At 41.8% G+C, this 18,509-nt stretch overlaps 1 protein-coding gene across 3 annotated transcripts in view; it reads left to right on the forward strand.

Moving 5' to 3' along the window:
• The window catches only part of cntnap2a (contactin associated protein 2a), a 766,983-nt gene that overhangs the window by 582,618 nt on the left and 165,856 nt on the right, over positions 1-18,509 (forward strand). For all 3 annotated transcript variants that reach the window (XM_061965507.1, XM_061965508.1, XM_061965509.1), the window contains 2 exons: positions 483-639; positions 11,702-11,829. In XM_061965507.1, the coding sequence (XP_061821491.1) occupies positions 483-639; positions 11,702-11,829 (285 nt within the window). The remainder of the gene's footprint in view (positions 1-482; positions 640-11,701; positions 11,830-18,509) is intronic.

The following is an 18,509-nucleotide window of genomic DNA, read 5'->3' on the forward strand; positions in this document are numbered from 1 at the left end:
GTTTTTTAATTCCAGTTCATATGACATGATATTCTTGAAGTTTGCAGCACATACTGGCTAGTCATTGATCATGCTCATTAGTTATTTATAGGGTCTGCTGCTGTAGCACCATCATTACTCAAAGTGAATTTTGCTTGCCAGCATTTCCACACAAATATTTTAAAGCTTAAAGACCAGAGCTCAGTGCTTGAACACTGTATTTTCAACAGAAATGTGCAATCACGGGCATGATGTATGGCTTTGTGGGCCATCAAGCTGTGTGCAGTATATTAAAGGAATATATTATGGCCACCATGCAGTGGCTATATATCAATAGGGATCACATGAGCCAATCAATACCTTTAAAATATGTATTTATTCAATATAATCAACTTGTAATAAGCAGTTTAGCAACGGTAATCATTGTAATATGTGTGCTTTGTTTCTAGTATTCAGTGTTTTTATGTAATACGCTATCTGATTACTTTTTTTTGTTTCTCCAGATGGGACCCCCTACACATGGTGGGTGGGACGGGGCAGCGAGAAGCACTTTTACTGGGGAGGTTCTGGTCCCGGCATCCAGAAATGTGCCTGCGGCATCGACAGGAACTGCACCGATCCAAAGTATGACTGCAACTGTGACGCCGACCACGCGCAGTGGTAAGTTGGATTGTAGTATAGTTAATGTATGGCAAAGTTAACAATAAAGGATATTTGAAGTCTTCATACAACTGTGTGATTAAAAGCACATATATCATATCTTTCAGTTTTACTTAACAGTTAAGAAAGCTACTAAAACTGTGCATTTGTTCTGAACTAACGTCACAAAGATAAATATCACAGTAAATTAAAGTCAAAGTTAAAGTTCCAATGATTGTCACACACACACACTGGGTGTGCTGAAATTTGTCTTCTGCTTTTGACCAGTAAGTGTCACGGGCATGATGAGATACCAGGAAACAGGCCAATAGACCAGATAAAGTGAAAGAGGCCATAGGACCACAAAACCGGTCATGCTGGTCCTGCTGCTGGGTTTCTGCTGCCCTTTCTACAACTTTTCACACCTGTCCTGTCTCCTGGTGTCTTTTCCACGCTCTTTACTCTCAACTTCATGACTACAGCATATGTGTATGATGAATATGTGCTCCCTTTAATTTTTGAGCTGTATATTTTTAATGATGCAATGAAGACAAAACCCAAGAGCAAAGATTGTACTTAAAGTTAAAAGTTAAAGTACCAATGATTGTCACACACACACTAGGTGTGGCGAAATTATTCTCTGCATTTGACCCATCACCCTTGATCACCCCCTGGGAGGTGAGGGGAGCAGTGGGCAGCAGCGGTGGCCGCGCCCGGGAATAATTTTTGGTGATTTAACCTCCAATTCCAACCCTTGATGCTGAGTGCCAAGCAGGGAGGTACTGGGTCCCATTTTTATAGTCTTTGGTATGACTCGGCCGGGGTTTGAACTCACAACCTACCGATCTCAGGGCAGACACTCTAGCCACTAGGCCACTGAGTAGGTGAAGAGGACCTATGATAAATTGTGTCTTCTCTGACTTATAAATGTTGTTACAATGTTTGATACTCGTGTTAAAAATTGCCAACGCGTGACATTATATGGTTCATGCATTTTGGCGTGAACTTGCATGCAGTTTTGGATGCCTCTGTTCACGGGGTTTTTGCAGTATGGCTACGCTGTGAAATCACCGTCAGGTAGAAGCTCTTATCTTGACATTCAGTCGAAAAGGTGGAATAAAGTATTATTTTAATCTAATTTTGGCATGTGCACAATTACATCGACGTGCAACATGCAGTTAGGAACACTTTTTCTGTACAGTCCAAATCGATGGACAAATGTGCAGGTGTACCTAATGTTGTGACCGGATGAATCTACACTATATTGCCAAAATTATTTGGCCACCTGCCTTGACTCACATATGAACTTGAAGTGCCATCCCATTCCTAACCCATAGGGTTCAATATGATGTCGGTCCACCTTTTGCAGCTATTACAGCTTCAACTCTTCTGGGAAGGCTGTCCACAAGGTTGCTGAGTGTGTTTATAGGAATTTTTGACCATTCTTCCAAAAGCGCATTGGTGAGGTCATACACTGATGTTGGTCGAGAAGGCCTGGCTCTCAGTCTCCGCTGTAATTCATCCCAAAGGTGTTCTATCGGGTTCAGGTCAGGACTCTGTGCAGGCCAGTCAAGTTCATCCACACCAGACTCTGTCATCCATGTCTTTATGGACCTTGCTTTGTGCACTGGTGCACAGTCATGTTGGAAGAGGAAGGGGCCCGCTCCAAACTGTTTCCACAAGGTTGGGAGCATGGAATTGTCCAAAATGTTTTGGTATCCTGGAGGATTCAAAGTTCCTTTCACTGGAACTAAGGGGCCAAACTTAACTCTTGAAAAACAACCCAATACCATAATTCCTCCTCCACCAAATTTCACACTCGGCACAATGCAGTCCAAAATGTAGCGTACTCCTGGCAACCTCCAAACCCAGACTCGTCCATCAGATTGCCGGATGGAAAAGCGTGATTCATCAGTCCAGAGAAGGCGTCTCCACTGCTCTGGAGTCCAGTGGCGACGTGCTTTACACCACTGCATCCAACGCTTTGTATTGGACTTGGTGATGTATGTCTTATAGGCAGCTGCTCGGCCATGGAAACCCATTCCATGAAGCTCTCTGCGTACTGTCTGTGGGCTAATTGGAGGGTCACATAAAGTTTGGAGCTCTGTAGCAACTGACTGTGCAGAAAGTCTTTGCACTATGCACTTCAGCATCCGCTGACCCCTCTCTGTCAGTTTACGTGACCTACCACTTCGTGGCTGAGTTGCTGTTGTTCCCAAACTCTTCCATTTTCTTATAATACAGCCAACAGTTGACTTTGGAATATTTAGGAGCGAGGAAATTTCGCACCTGGATTTGTTGCCCAGGTGGCATCCTATGACAATTCCACGCTGGAAATCACTGAGAGCGGCCCATTCTTTCCCAAATGTTTGTAGAAACAGTCTCCATGCCTAAGTGCTTGATTTTATACACCTGTGGCCGGGCCAAGTAATTTGGACACCTGAGTCTGATCATTTGGATGGCTGGCCAAATACTTTTGGCAATATAGTGTATATAGTGATCATGAAGTTTATTTTTTACTGTGTCTGGAAAATAAATAGCGGTAACGACCCTCAGGATATATATTTAAACAGTGTACATTTTCCAAAGATGCATTAGGATACTTTTGGAGCAGGTGGGGCGCGGTTTCATTTGCAATCTGGGAACACCGCCAGAATCCAACATTTTGCAGACAGACTCAAAAAATGGGTTATAAAACTGACTTCGGAGCAAAATTTAAGCCAAACTTAAACCAAAGCATATTCAGTTCATATTATCTGGACCATAAAGAAGTGTTCTAAATTATTAAAATCATCATAGGTCCCGTTTAATCTCTAACTTTTTTTTTTTAAATTGTGGTTTACGGGGTTGGCACACTCAAGAAGCCAACGTTTCTCTTGCCACACACACACACACACACAACACTGATGTTATTTCCCTTTTTCCTTTTCCTTTTCCAAATGTATATTTACAATGCCAATTGGATCAAAGAGGCAGCAGACAAACAACATTGTTAAAACGGACAGAAAATGCACAAATAGGCGACAAGCTGTACAATAACAATGTTATATTGTTACATTGTATGTGAAAAACTTAAAAGTTTAAAACAGATGCATCGATCAAGCATATTTTTCCTCACTAACTTTATGAATGAAATTATTGGGATTAAGTTTTTAATGTTTGTTGCAGGGTGTTCCAATCGTTTTTTAAAGAAAAACAACCGAAAGTAGTCGGACTTTAAGAATGTAGAGGTTAAGGAAACTGCTAGATCGGAGAGTGCGGGCGGAAGTTCGAATGGTAAGCAGTGAGCAAAGATAAAATGGAATCTTACCAATCATTGTTCTATAGATAAACAGACACTTTGGGCCTGATCTATTCAAGGTTTGCGTGTACTCAAACACGTGCAAACTTGATATCACACGCAAAGCTCGCAAAGCTGATCCACAAAACCTGTGCGCAGAGGATTTCAGAAAAAGGAGCCCAATTTCATTTAGTGTTTGTCTTCATGAATGTGTACAATATATGCTGATTGTCAGAAAGCCTACAATACTGGGAGGATAAGATGCAAATATAATCATTTAGCACACATAATGCGATCCATCAAGACTAAGCACTGTTCTGCGGGCGCGGTTTTGCGGCTTTATTTAGCACATCTGAAAAGTGCAAAACTGACACAGTTACGCACATGGCTGGGAAAAAAAGAGGTGCGCGTGCTGCAAAGACAGACAGTAAACAAATTCATCTCTGTCCTACGTGTGTGTGTGTTTTTGTGTGTGTGTGTGTGTGTGTGTGTGTGTGTGTGTGTGTGTGTGTGTGTGTGTGTGTGTGTGTGTGTGTGTGTGTGTGTGTGTGTGTGTTTTCTTGTATTTCTACCCCTCTTGAGACATCAACAAGGAAAAGTACCTTTCATATGAGGACCGGTGAACAAGGTAGGACCGTAATCAAGGTCCCAATACGGAAAACCATTGCATCTAATAGAGAGCCAAATACTAGAGTCTGTGAACAACAAAGTCAGGATTTTTTGTTGATTTAATTTGCATACAAAAGTGAACATTAACAGGTGCAAAAGCAGCAATATATGATAAAACAAGACGGCAGCTAAAGAAGGACTTCCTATTCATCCCCGAATAAACCCGAAAGGTGAACAGCTGATTTTACAACTTCCGGTGCTGACGTAAGACAACCCGCGTCCCATATGTGACCATAGGATGAACAAATACACTACGGTACCAAGACTATAGTGGCCAATAACAGTTACCTTCTACAGTCGGGTTGCCCAAAGTCCGGCCCAAGGGCCATCTGTGGTCCGTGACTCGTTTGTCATCGGCCTTAAGCACATTACAAAAACAAAAAATAGAGATCTCATTTGCCCCCCTGGTGGTGAAATCTATCAAAATTAGGGTGGTCCCAAAGAGGAGGGATTTTTTCAAATTGACTGTGTGTTGGTTTTAAACGTGCTCCCCCTTTGGTCAACATATGAAATAACAAGTGTGTGTAAACATTTGAAGTGCTCCCCCTCTGGCCAACATATATAATAACAAGTGTGTGTAAGAAATTGAAATGCGCCCCCTTTGGCCAAAATTAATTAAAAAAATAAAATAAATATGTATATAGGGACATACAGTACTAACTTGAAGTAAATAATGAAGATTAAAAATCAATTACAAACAAAAAATTAAAAAAATAACTAAAAGCATACTTTTTTATATTTGCATAGTATGTATATATTATTAATGTTGTAATACAAATCTCTATATATCTAAAAAGGGTGGTCTTAAAGAGGTAGGCATTTTCGAAGGTCTCAAGAAGGTAACACATACAAGAGAGTGTGTGCGTGTGCGTGTGTGTGTGTGTGTGTGTGTGTGCGTGTGCGTTTGCGTGCTTGAACATACATGAACCGTTACAAATAAAAACTATTAGACACATTGTCTACTCAGCAATATCATTTTGTAATTTTATTGCTGATAGATGACTTAAGGGGCTGATTAAAAATAATTCAATTGATGCCTTTTGTTGTCTGGTGGCATGTTTTTTTTTAAAGGTGTTTATTTCATTTAGGAAATACATCTACTATAATGAAAAGGCGTCTTTCAATGAGCATTTTCTTGCGTTTGAATCATTACAGACTCATGAATGTGCTGCAGTTCTGATGGTCCACCGCCTTCATGCAAATAAAGTTTCTATTGACTATAGATTGTGATTCTATGTTACAGAAAAGACGTTACAGATTATAGATGTGTGCTGTTAGTTCCACAACACCACACACAAGTTGAAGAGCACAGTAACATGAATGTGGAGGGCAAATAATGCCAGTAGTACATGCAAAAACCTCCTTTAAATATGGCGGTCTGCACGCAACATGCCCACTATTAGTACACACAATTACATGGTTTGCACATGCTGTTTTGCACGTGTTATTCAGATTTTTTTTTTAGGTCAGGCCCTTAGTCCTATGTTCAGTGATAACTGTAAACTACAAAGTGCATTCTGAATGTTAGTAAAAGGTGTCTGCAGCTCAGACAAGGCAGTGTAGAGAGAGAAGCCAGAGGGATAAATAATTGTCGTCGGCATACAATTGTATATGAGAGTTTTCAACATTGTGAGTTATATTGTCAATGTAAAGATTGAAGAGTGTTCAACCTGGTATTGCGGAACACCTTTGCAAAGTGGTAATGGGTCTGAGAAATGGCCCGCCACCCTCACTGACTGCATGCGTCCAGAGCAGTAGCTGCTAAACCAAGTGACACAAATCTCAAACGCCGATATTTTGCAATCGTTCGCAGAATATGGAGTGAGAAACAGAATCAAAAGCCTTTGCTGCGTCCATAAATGATGTGCGGTCAAAATAAACTGCATGATTAATCTGCGTTTTGAACGTGTTGCGCAAGTGTTATGATTGATGCTGATGATGGCAATTCCAGAGAGACGTGCCTGTGACATCAAGTAAAACCCAAAACCAGTGAAGTTGGCATGTTGTCTGTTTCGTAAATAAAACAGAATACAATGATTTGCAAATCCTTTTCAACCTATATTCAATTGAATAGACTGCAAAGACAAGATATTTAATGTTCGAACTGAGAAACGTAATTTTTTTTTGCAAATAATCATTAACTTAAAATTTAATGGCAGCAACACATTGCAAAAAAGTTGGCACAGGGGCATTTTTACCACTGTGTTACATGGCCTTTCCTTTTAACAACACTCAGTAAATGTTTGGGAACTGAGGAGACCATTTTTTTTAAGATTTTCAGGTGGAATTCTTCACCATTCTTGCTTGATGTACAGCTTAAGTTGTTCAACAGTCCGGGGTCTACGTTGTCGTAATTTACGCTTCATAATGTGCCACACATTTTCAATGGGAGACAGGTCTGGACTACAGGCAGGCCAGTCTAGTACCCGCACTCTTTTACTATGAAGCCAAGCTGTTGTAACACGTGGCTTAGCATCGTCTTGCTGAAATAAGCAGGGGCGTCCATGATAACGTTGCTTAAATGGCAACATACGTTGCTCCAAAACCTGTATGTACCTTTCATCATTAATGGCGCCTTCACAGATGTGTAAGTTACCCATGCCTTGGGCGCTAATACACCCCCATACCATTACAGATGCTGGCTTTTGAACTTTGCGCCTAAAACAATCCGGATGGTTATTTTCCTCTTTGTTCCGGAGGACACGACGTCCACAGTTTCCAAAAACAAAAGTGGACTCATCAGACCACAGAACACTTTTACACTTAGCATGAGTCCATCTTAGATGAGATCGGGCACATCGAAGCCGGCGGCATTTCTGGGTGTTGTTGATAAATGGCTTTCGCTTTGAATAGTAGAGTTTTAAGTTGCAATTACAGATGTAGCAACCAACTGTAGTTACTGACAGTGGTTTTTTGAAGTGTTCCTGAGCCCATGTGGCGATATCCTTTCCACACTGATGTCGTTTTTGATGCAGTACCGCCTGAGGGATCCAAGGTCACGGGCATTCAATGTTGGTTTTCAGCCTTGCTGCTTATGTGCAGTGATTTATCTAGATTCTCTGAACTTTTTGATGATATTACAGACCGTAGATGCTGAAATCCCTAAATTCCTTGCAATAGCTGGTAGGAGAAAGGTTGTTCTTAAACAATTTGCTCAGGCATTTGTTCACAAAGTGGTGACCCTCGCCCCATCCTTGTTTGTCAATGACTGAGCATTACATGGAAGCTGCTTTTATACCCAATCATGGCGCCCACCTGTTTCCAATTAGCCTGTTCACCTGTGGGATGTTCCAAATAAGAATTCCTCAACTTTATCTGTCTTTTTTGCCACTAGTGCCAGCTTTTTTTAAACATGTTGCAGGCATCAAATTCCAAATGAACTAATATTTGCAAAAAATAACCATGTTTTCCAGTTCCAACATTAAGTATCTAGTCTTTGCAGTGTATTCAATTGAATATAGGTTGAAAAGGATTTGCAAATATTTGTATCCTGTTTTTATTTACGATTTACACAAAGCAAACTTCACTGGTTTTGGGTTTTGTAATAAGCTTCAGTTTCGAGAAACTTTTGTCCATCTTGAACTCTTCTTTAAATTACCTGAATGTGAGTGAGTCTGTTGTTGTGATCCTGACTTTCCTCTGTTATGTGTGAATGTTAAAGTCGTTTGATTGCCTGTATACACCAACATGTCAGGGGACTACAGGGGGAAATTTGCCTTTGGCTAAAACCTGACATATTACATATATGTTCATTAATATGTGCTGCCCCCAGAAGAAAAAACACATATCTGTGCACGCATCTGCGTGATATTAACCCGTCTGTGTCATGATCTTTTGCCCTGGTCATGTTTAGTTTGATATTTCCCTAGTTGTTTAGTTCTGTTTCAGCACCCTTGTTTGTTTTTTGTGTTCTCATGGGTGCTGATTTTTTTTCACCTGCCTCTGATTAGTGACCGGGAGTGAGCAGGTGAGCGCCCCAAGTTTTTTTTAACCAATTTACTAGCCCAAATTGTGAAAAAATGAGGACCTAAACTGGAACCTTGAGAAACACCATGTATAGAGCTAAAGAATTTTAACAAATGACTACTGACTGCAAGCTAAAGCAAAACACCTTAGTTACATAAATCACATTAGGAGAAAAACATGTGTAACTGTCAAAAAGGAGAGGTCTTAAAGGCCTACTGAAATGCGATTTTCTTGTTTAAACGGGGATAGCAGGTCCATTCTATGTGTCATACTTGATCATTACGCGATATTGCCATATTTTTGCTGAAAGGATTTAGTAGAAAACATCGACGATAAAGTTCGCAACTTTTGGTCGCTGATAAAAAAGCCTTGCCTGTACCGGAAGTAGCAGACGAGTAGCGTGACGTCACAGGTTGTGGAGCTCCTCACATCTGCACATTGTTTATAATCATGGCCACCAGCAGCGAGAGCGATTCGGACCGAGAAAGCGACGATTTCCCCATTAATTAGAGTGAGGATGAAAGATTTGTGGATGAGGAAAGTGAGAGTGAAGGACTAGAGGGCAGTGGGAGCGATTCAGATAGGGAAGATGCTGTGAGAGGCGGGTGGGACCTGATATTCAGCTGGGAATGACTAAAACAGTAAATAAACACAAGACATATATATACTCTATTAGCCACAACACAACCAGGCTTATATTTAATATGCCACAAATTAATCCCGCATAACAAACGCCTCCCACCTCCCGTCCATATAACCCGCCAATACAACTCAAACACCTGCACAACACACTCAATCCCACAGCCCAAAGTACCGTTCACCTCCCCAAAGTTCATACAGCACATATATTTCCCCAAAGTCCCCAAAGTTACGTACGTGACATGCACATAGCGGCACGCACGTACGGGCAAGCGATCAAATGTTTGGAAGCCGCAGCTGCATGCGTACTCACGGTACCGTGTCTGCGTATCCAACTCAAAGTCCTCCTGGTAAGAGTCTCTGTTGTCCCAGTTCTCCACAGGCAAATGGTAAAGCTTGACTGTCATCTTTCGGGAATGTTAACAATGAAACACCGGCTGTGTTTGTGTTGCTGCAGCCGCCCGCAATACACCGCTTCCCACCTACAGCTTTCTTCTTTGCTGTCTCCATTGTTCATTGAACAAATTGCAAAAGATTCACCAACACAGATGTCCAGAATACTGTGGAATTTTGCGATGAAAACAGACGACTTAATAGCTGGCCACCATGCTGTTCCAAAATGTCCTCTACAATCTGTGACGTCACGCGGTGACTTCATCATACCGAGACGTTTTCAGCAGGATATTTTGCGCAAAATTGAAAGCTAACCCGGCCATATTGGCATGTGTTGCAATGTTAAGATTTCATCATTGATATATAAACTATCAGACTGCGTGGTCGGTAGTAGTGGGTTTCAGTAGGCCTTTAAAGTGGTACCTTGAGGAACGCCTTAGTTATTTAAATAACAATTTTTCACCCCGATGTTCTATGTATACTAACAGGGTTAAAATGTCAATGCAAGGATCTGCCAATATGTTTACAGTGGTCTAAGTTCCTCTGTACAACAGAAGCTCTCTCATGTTTTTTAGGAATTTGCTGCAAAAATGTTGGTCTCCCAAGTTTTGAACTGGTGTCATTCCTGTGCCAGATTTGGCCCCCTGGCCGTCAGTTGAAGAATATTGCTCTAAAGTGTTCCACATTGTTATTATAAATTGTACCCACTCGGCTTCCATTGCACTGATCACCTGGGGGGGATGTGGGTTGAGATCCAAGGATACCCTTGTGGTGTGCGAAGCCCTTTGAGGCATTTGTGAATAACGTTTGTTTGATTCATTGCTTATTTCTAACAAAACCTTTCTTACTTCAGAACTTTTTAAATTAGCTCATTTTCAAACAGGTTTCTAGAAATAAAAAGTAAAGGTCGCTGGGTCTATTAAGCAGACTTTCTGTTACTGAATTAAAAAAGCTCTTTTTTTATTACCTTATGCAATTTCATAATGCTATCATGTTGTCTGTTGCGGCGAGGCGTTCACATTCAAAAGCAACAAGATGTGATGATGAATGTTACTACGGACATTATTTTCATCCACAATCCACCAGTTTGTGTCCCCAAATTTGTTCAAGGCAGTTGATGAATATTGTTCATAGGATAAACATCATAATTGTCTGTGGCTGTTTTTTTCACTAATTTCTGCATGTGAGAATGAGTGATTTCATTTGCTTTCATGTCTCCTCAGCTCCAAAAACCAACACATCTACAAATAAGTCTCATTGATGTCTCAGTTTGACTGATTGTTATTTTGTTTTTTTGAAGTATGTCCCACATTTTTCACTCATAATTTTGACTGCACGCATTTTTTTGCATTGTATTTGCCTCCAAATTAAATATTCAATCTCCTTTCATATTATTTTTGATATTATATTTAATATTGCAAGTAAGTTATTCATTTGCCTTCAATTGATTTATTACAGTGGTTCTTAACCTGGGTTCGATTGAACCCTCGGGGTTTGGTGAGTCGGCCGCCACGGAGGTAAAGACACATCCGAATTATCGTGTAAATAAAAACTTCTCCCTATCGGCGTATTATGGATACCCCCAAACAATGTTCCCTCTAATTTTCCATCTGATTTGCAGGTTTTTTGATTGATTGATTGAAACTTTTACTAGCAGATTGCAGAGGAAGAGAATACATGATATGAAACAGTACAGTTTACACAGTACAGTACATATTCCGTACAATTGACCACTAAATTGTAACACCCGAATAAGTTTTTCAACTTGTTTAAGTCGGGGTCCACGTTAATCAGTTCATGATAATGTGTATAAGGTGTGTAATTTGTTGTGAGTTCATGCACTGTGTTGGTTTTGTTCTTTGAACAAGGTGATGTTCATGCACAGTTCATTTTGTGCACCAGTAAAAAAAACATATAACCTTTTCTTGAGTTTGAAAAAAAAAAACATTTTATTTTTCACTAAAGAAGGGTTCGATGAATGCGCATATGAAACTGGTGGGGTTCGGTACCTCCAACAAGGTTAAGAACCACTGATTTATTATTAACGCAATCGTTTTCCTCATTTCACTTAATGAGCACTCATAGATTTATTGTTCTGTCACGGCTACACTTATTTTATTTCATGTTGTCCTGCAGGAGAGAAGATTCCGGTCTCTTGACGTATAAAGAACACCTGCCAGTCAGCCAGGTTGCCGTGGGTGATACAAATCGAGCTGGCTCCGAGGCCAAGTTAACAGTTGGCCCACTGCGATGCCAAGGAGATGGTGAGTGTGTCATATATGAATGTCCTTTGTCTTCTTTGATGTTTCCCTCTTACACACATGTAAGAGGGATGTGTGCTATGGCTATGAGTTGTTTTTTCCCTTGGCCTCAGTCTGGACCTCCTCTCCAGGGGCCCAGGCTTAGACCGATTTTTTTTTCTCACCCCCCCATTGTTTACCTATATCTCACCTTTTTTGTAAGGGGCGCCGGAAGTTGGCAGACCCATCAGCGATCCTTTTCTGTCTCCCTGTAATGTTTGTCTGCTCTTGAATGGGATTGTGCTGAAAATTTACTTTCAGAGCGTTTCCCTCCTCCGCTGCGGGTGATTATTGTTGATTATTCTATTAGTCGCCCTTAGTTGTTGGATCTTTGAATGTTTGGAGTTACTGAGGTTTGTTCTTTGCTATTCTTTTGGTGTAAGCTCTTTGTAGGTGTAGCCTTACATGCACGCTTGCACAGCTTTCCCTGTGCTTTTCTGTGCATGTCCCTGCTGCACTCCATTTTTGTTTTTTGTACTTTCGTACATTAAATACTCTTCACCTGCACGCTTCATGTCGTCTGCTGCATCTTGGGGTCACGTCGCCAAAGCTGCCTCCACGTTTCGACTTGTGCAGGTGCGACTTAAAGGATTTGCTCTATATCCCCGTAATTATGGTAATACTAATCAATTCATTTGGAACATGTTACAATTTCACAAGCACACAATTTTGCTCAAAAAATGCCCAAAAGCATAACATGTCTGGTCCAGCCCTGTCCCATAGGAGCATTTGATAAGATTATAGTAGCACTGCAGTCTCTCACCTTGCATGCTGGAGGTAGTTTTATAAAAGTAAACCTCGAATGTGTACAGTAAGTTAAGGTGAAGAGAAGTAGAAATGGGCTTCAGCGCACTGTGGGAGCGCTGCGGTCGTCTGTGGACTTCTTTCAAAGCAAGTCAAAAGGTCAGCAGCGTGTCTCAAAGCTGGAGCATACTCTGCTTTTAGAATGATCAGTCTGTCTTAAAAGGAGCCTCCATCTTTCCTGGAGGTCTGCGCAGAAAGATGAAAAATAGAGCGCCCATTGTGGATTAGCTGCGGGTATGAAAGACATATTCTGAGTATATGGCTGAGTTATTGCAGTCGTAATGGCCTAATTAGAGGGAAATGTGTGCATTAATGACCTCAGCTGCTGAGAAGCACTATCATTTCCCAAATATTCAGCTGGTTGCAGAGGCATGGCTGCGTAACCTTTTTTGCGAAGGTTTCAACAAAGGTTGCATGAAAAGACCAGCCCCACTCTCGTTTCGGCGCTAATTAAAAATGGTCTTGTTGACAGCGCGTGGAAGCTTTTAACGGTCAGGGGCAGCCCGTGGCAACTTTGTCTTTAGTGTCAAATTGTAGACATTTCCAGAACAAAAAGCTAATGGCAGTCGACAACTTTGGATGATTCGATAATAAAACATCTGCTCACCATTGAGTGTTTTTACTGCTTTTTTCATCTTTGGAAGACTGCTGTTAATGTTTTTTGTTTGTTTTCATTTTATTGACTAAGCAATCTAAAACTTTTTATTACACATTTTTAATCTTTTACTTTCTCTATTATGAAATTGCTAACCTGTTCCATAGAGCAGTGTTTTTCAACCACTGTGCCGCGGCACACTAGTGTACCGTGAGATATTGTCTGGTGTGCCATGGGAGATGATGTCAATTTGTCAATTCACCTAATTGGGTTAAAAATATTTTTTGCAAACCAGTAATAATAATCCGCAAATAATGTGCCGTTGTTGAGTGTCTGTACTGGTTACAGCTCGGCAGAGTAACCGTGTAATACTCTTCCATATCAGTAGGTGGTAGCAGGTAGCTAATTGCTCTGTAGATGTCGGGAACATGGTTTGTCGTGATCACAATATGCAGACGACAGCGGAAGGCAGCGTGTAGGTAAAAAGGTATCTAATGCCATCCATCCATCCATTTCTACCGCTTATGCCCTTCGGGGTCGCGGGGGGCGCTGGAGCCTATCTCAGCTACAATCGGGCGGAAGGCGGGGTACACCCTGGACAAGTCGCCATCTCATCGCAGGGTATCTAATGCTTAAACCAAAAATAAACAAAAGGCGTGTGCCGCTAAGAAAAGGCATTAAAGCTTGGTGATGGCTATGCAAAACGAAACTAAAACTGAAATGGCTGCAAAGTAAACAAAAACAGAATGCTGGACGACAGCAAAGACTTACAGCGTGTGGAGCAGCAAACGGCGTCCACAAAGTACATCCGTACATGACATGACAATCAACAACATAATAGGAGCGCAAGACAAGAACTAAAACACTACACAGAGGAAAACAACAAAAAACTCAAAATAAGTCTCGGCGTGATGTGACAGGTCGTGACAGTACACCTACTTTGAGACAAGAGCTATAGTGATGCATGGTTGGTTATGGTTTGAATTTATATCCAACAATTGCGAGAACAACTTTTTACTGTCAATATCAGCAGTTGAGTTTCATTTTTTTTAATGTTTTCTGCTAGTGGTGTGCCTCAGGATTTTTTCAATGAAAAAAATGTGCCTTGGCTCAAAAAAGGTTGAAAAACACTGCCATAGAGGAGGTGAACTTTATTTTTCTCAGACATATTGAATTGTGCAAGGGTAAACAGGAAGTACTTCAGTGTAACTAAGTTAAACGTGTTTGAAATGAACTAAATCGTTACCATAAATTACCTCTGCATTCACAGTAATGCACGAAGAAACTGCATGAATGTTGCTTTCCTCATAAGGATGCTGTTCAGTGCTGTGCTGTTGGTCTATTGAATTGTAAAACTGCATTATAAGCTCAACTATACACTAGTGTTGGGTAAATGACACCTCAGTGAGTGTATGGCACAGTCACTACCTGTATGTGCACTGTGTTAGTGTTTTATAATGGGCATCCGCCATTCGATGGATCATACAAGTCGTTAAATTTGTAAATTAGAGGAATAATTAGCATGTAATTGTTTTTTTTTTGTTTGTTTGTTTGTTTTAAAAAAATGTCTGCACTCTGGTCAATGAGCCAGATTGTACACAGGAAAAAAGAACATTTACTTTATATGGAGGTCCAATATCAAAATGATCCTGCACACTTTGGAAATTTTCTTTATTGTTTGTTCCATTTAGGCAGATTACAGCGACTAAAACACAACACGCCACTCTTACAAATGATCTCAGTACAATCTGTCAATTGTGTTCAACCACACAACAGCTCCGATGTGTGTCTATCCCTTTTCCCGACAAAACTCGAACACCCACTTCCTATTAACAACGTAACTTCCCTATCTCTCCCGGAGGTCCCGCCCCCCAGCCAAAGTCATTGGCTAACACCCCGTAACCAGCCGCTACAGTATTAACGTGCCGGCTGGAATAAAGACACGCTGAGAAATAGCTCCGTGCCTGCCTACTTTATGGGTTATAGATAAACCTATGGATAACAGAGACATATATAATATTCTCCTTTTCAGGTGAGAGACGACGCTAAAGGCAGTGCCTTTAAGGCACGCCACCAATATAGTTGTCCGGCTGGAAATCGGGAGATTTTCGGGAGAATGGTTGTCCCGGGAGATTTTCGGGAGAGGCACTGAAATTCGGGAGTCTCCCAGAAATTCGGGAGGGTTGGCAAGTATGGCTTCAGCATCCATAGATATCACTGCTTTGTCAGTGTTAAAAGCAGGTACACTGTACAATATATTGAAAAGACATCAAAGATTCTAAATGAACCCAGTTTGATTCCGCATTATTAATATAAGGAAGAATAGTGTCCAGACGTAGAGCCAGGAATTTGGATAACAGCTTGAAGTCTACATTTAACAGGCTAATACGATGATACAAGGTGCATGATGAGGCATCCTTGCCATTTTTCAAGAGAACAGAAATTGAGGCTTGGTTAAGTGTATGCGGAAGGCGGCCGGATTTAAACGATTCATTGTGAATGTCCAATATGACGGGGGCTAGTTTATGCCAAAATGTTTTTAAAGATTTGGGAGAATATCTATCTGGTCCCGGGGATTTACAGTTTTATAATGATGACGCTACAACATTCATTTCCGCAACAGTAACTAGTCTCTCTAGTTCTACCGCAGTAGACTGATCAAACGAGAGGATGTCTAGATTGGCAAAAAAGTTATCAAGCTCAGGAGTAGAACATTGAGTAGATGAATAGAGGGACAGATAGACATCCTTGAATACATGCATATCAACATCATCAGTGGTTATACCTGAATCAGTATGAATCTGCAGAATATAATGGGAGTGTTGAGGGAGTCCAGTTCATATACAGGACAGACGACGGGCTCTTCAACCTGAGTAGGTTCAGGGCAAAAAGCAAGGTGCTTACATCCTCCATTACAGAGCTCCAGTACGCAGATGACAATGCTCTAGTTGCTCATTCTGAGTTGGACCTCCAGAACATCTTAGATGCTTTTGCCAGAGCGTACCGACTCCTGGGACTTGACATCAACATAAAGAAGACTCAGATCCTGTACCAACCAGCCACTGATACACCCTCCCAACCACCCACAATTTATGTGGACAACATCTTGGAAAACGTGGAGCATTTCGCTTATCTTGGCAGTCTTCTTTCAACGAGAGCTGTCATCGATGCCGAGATCCACCACCGCATAGTTTGTGCCAGCGCAGCTTTTGCTAAGCTCAGGAAAATAGTTTTTGAGAATCAGGTCATCCAGACCAACATCAAGCTTCTTGTCTATCAAGCTGTAGTTCTGCCCACTCTGCTCTACGGGGCTGATAGCTGGACCACCTACAGCAGACACCTGAAGGCTCTGGAGCAGTACCACCAGCGATGTCTCCGCAAGATCCTCAGGATCAGCTGGGAAGATAGGCGTACCAACATTAGTGTTACGTAAGACGAGGGGGAAGGAGACGGCACGACAGCAGGAGCTCTAGCTCAACGGGTTTTATTAGAGCTTGATGAGTACGTAGGGTGTGTATGCTACTATGTGTGTGGACGCAAGGCTATGTGTGGAAGTTAACCATATATAAGTTACCAGAGGTTGTTGTAAGTGCGCGTTGATTGTGGCAGCGAACAAGTCCAGAGGGGTGAAGCAAAAGAGGTCTGGAATTCGAGCGAGGTCCGTGGGGGGCAGGAGAGAGACGTCCAGAAATCCAGGTCCGAGCGCGGGGGTCGAGGGTCCAGGAAGGCAGTCAGAGTCCAGGAGGGGGGAAAGATCAGCAGGTGAGACGCACAGCTCATTGCGGAGACACGGGGGTATGAATCAGGGCAAGGCACGAGGAAGACAAAACGAGCAAAAGAGAAAGCACAGGAGGGGAGCCAGAGACGTGAGAGCTTACTGTAAACAGGGCTTTGTTTCGGCGTTGAGTAGTCACTAGTGAGCCTTTATGCTGCTGCTTCTCGTCAAGACCAGGTGCGTTGACTGATGATTGCCGCCGGCTGTGGAGGCACGGCGTGTGTGGGGGCGTGTCCTGCGGTTCTTGCAACGCGCAAGGATGAGGGCGCATTCCAGCCCTGGCCGTGACAATTAGTGTTCTGAAGGAAGCTAGCATGCCCAGCATCACTACAGCTGTCATCCGGCACCAGCTACGATGGACAGGCCATGTAGTACACATGCCGGACAGTCGCCTTCCGAAACAGATGTTGTACGGACAACTGACGGAAGGACAACGCACCCAAGGGGGGCAGAAGAAGCGGTATAAAGATAACCTCAACACCTGGGAGGAGGCTGCCCACCAGAGGGATTTGTGGAGCAGGATGGTCCATGAAGGCACGGCACAATTAGAAAAGGACCTCCACCGTGCCATGGAAACCAAGAGGCAACAAAGAATGGAGAGACCACCACCACAACCACCACGACAATCACGCACATATGCCCCCACTGCAATAGTCTGTGGATTACGGATTGGCCTCTACAGCCACCTGAGGACCCACAGATGACCAGACCCACCAACAGGAGGACAATCCTACTCGCTTCGTGTGATCGCAGATGATGATGAGTTTGCTAGCTTTATCGCATTGTCAAAGAAGAGGCATTTTGAACGGAGCATTTATTCAATAGCACGATCTGTGGTAACAACATCAAGCTCTGCATGTAGAGAGAGCCTTTCCTTATAAACGTCTGGATTTGAGGAGATAGAGTACAAGTTGTCCAGCAAGACTATGCTTTGTCAGCCTAGTCAATTTATTCTTCCTGAGTTTTTTGTCATAATTTGTATAGGAGATTATCTCCTCCCTAATGTATGCCTTCAGCGCCTAACAGAGCACAGAGGCCATCATCCCGGGAGTTTTGTTCAAGAGTACAAAGAAATCTATTTGACGTGAGACAAAATCCACAGAGTTCCCATTTAAAAGTAATCATTTGTTAAGACGCCACAACGTATATGTACCATATTTTTTGGACTATAAATCGCTCTGGAGTGTAAGTCGCACCGGCCAAAAATGCATAATAAAGAAGGAAAAAAAACATATATAAGTCGCATTTTTTTGGGAAATTTATTTGATAAAACCCAACACCAAGAATAGACATTTGAAAGGCAATTTAAAATAAATAAAGAATAGTGAACAACAGGCTGAATAAGTGTACGTTATATGAGGCATAAATAACCAACTGAGAACGTGCCTGGTATGTTAACGTCACATATTATGGTAAGAGTCATTCAAATAACTATAACATATAGAACATGCTATATGTTTACCAAACAAT

Source organism: Nerophis lumbriciformis, linkage group LG07, assembly GCF_033978685.3.
Source record: "Nerophis lumbriciformis linkage group LG07, RoL_Nlum_v2.1, whole genome shotgun sequence".
NCBI classification, from domain to species: Eukaryota; Metazoa; Chordata; class Actinopteri; order Syngnathiformes; family Syngnathidae; genus Nerophis; species Nerophis lumbriciformis.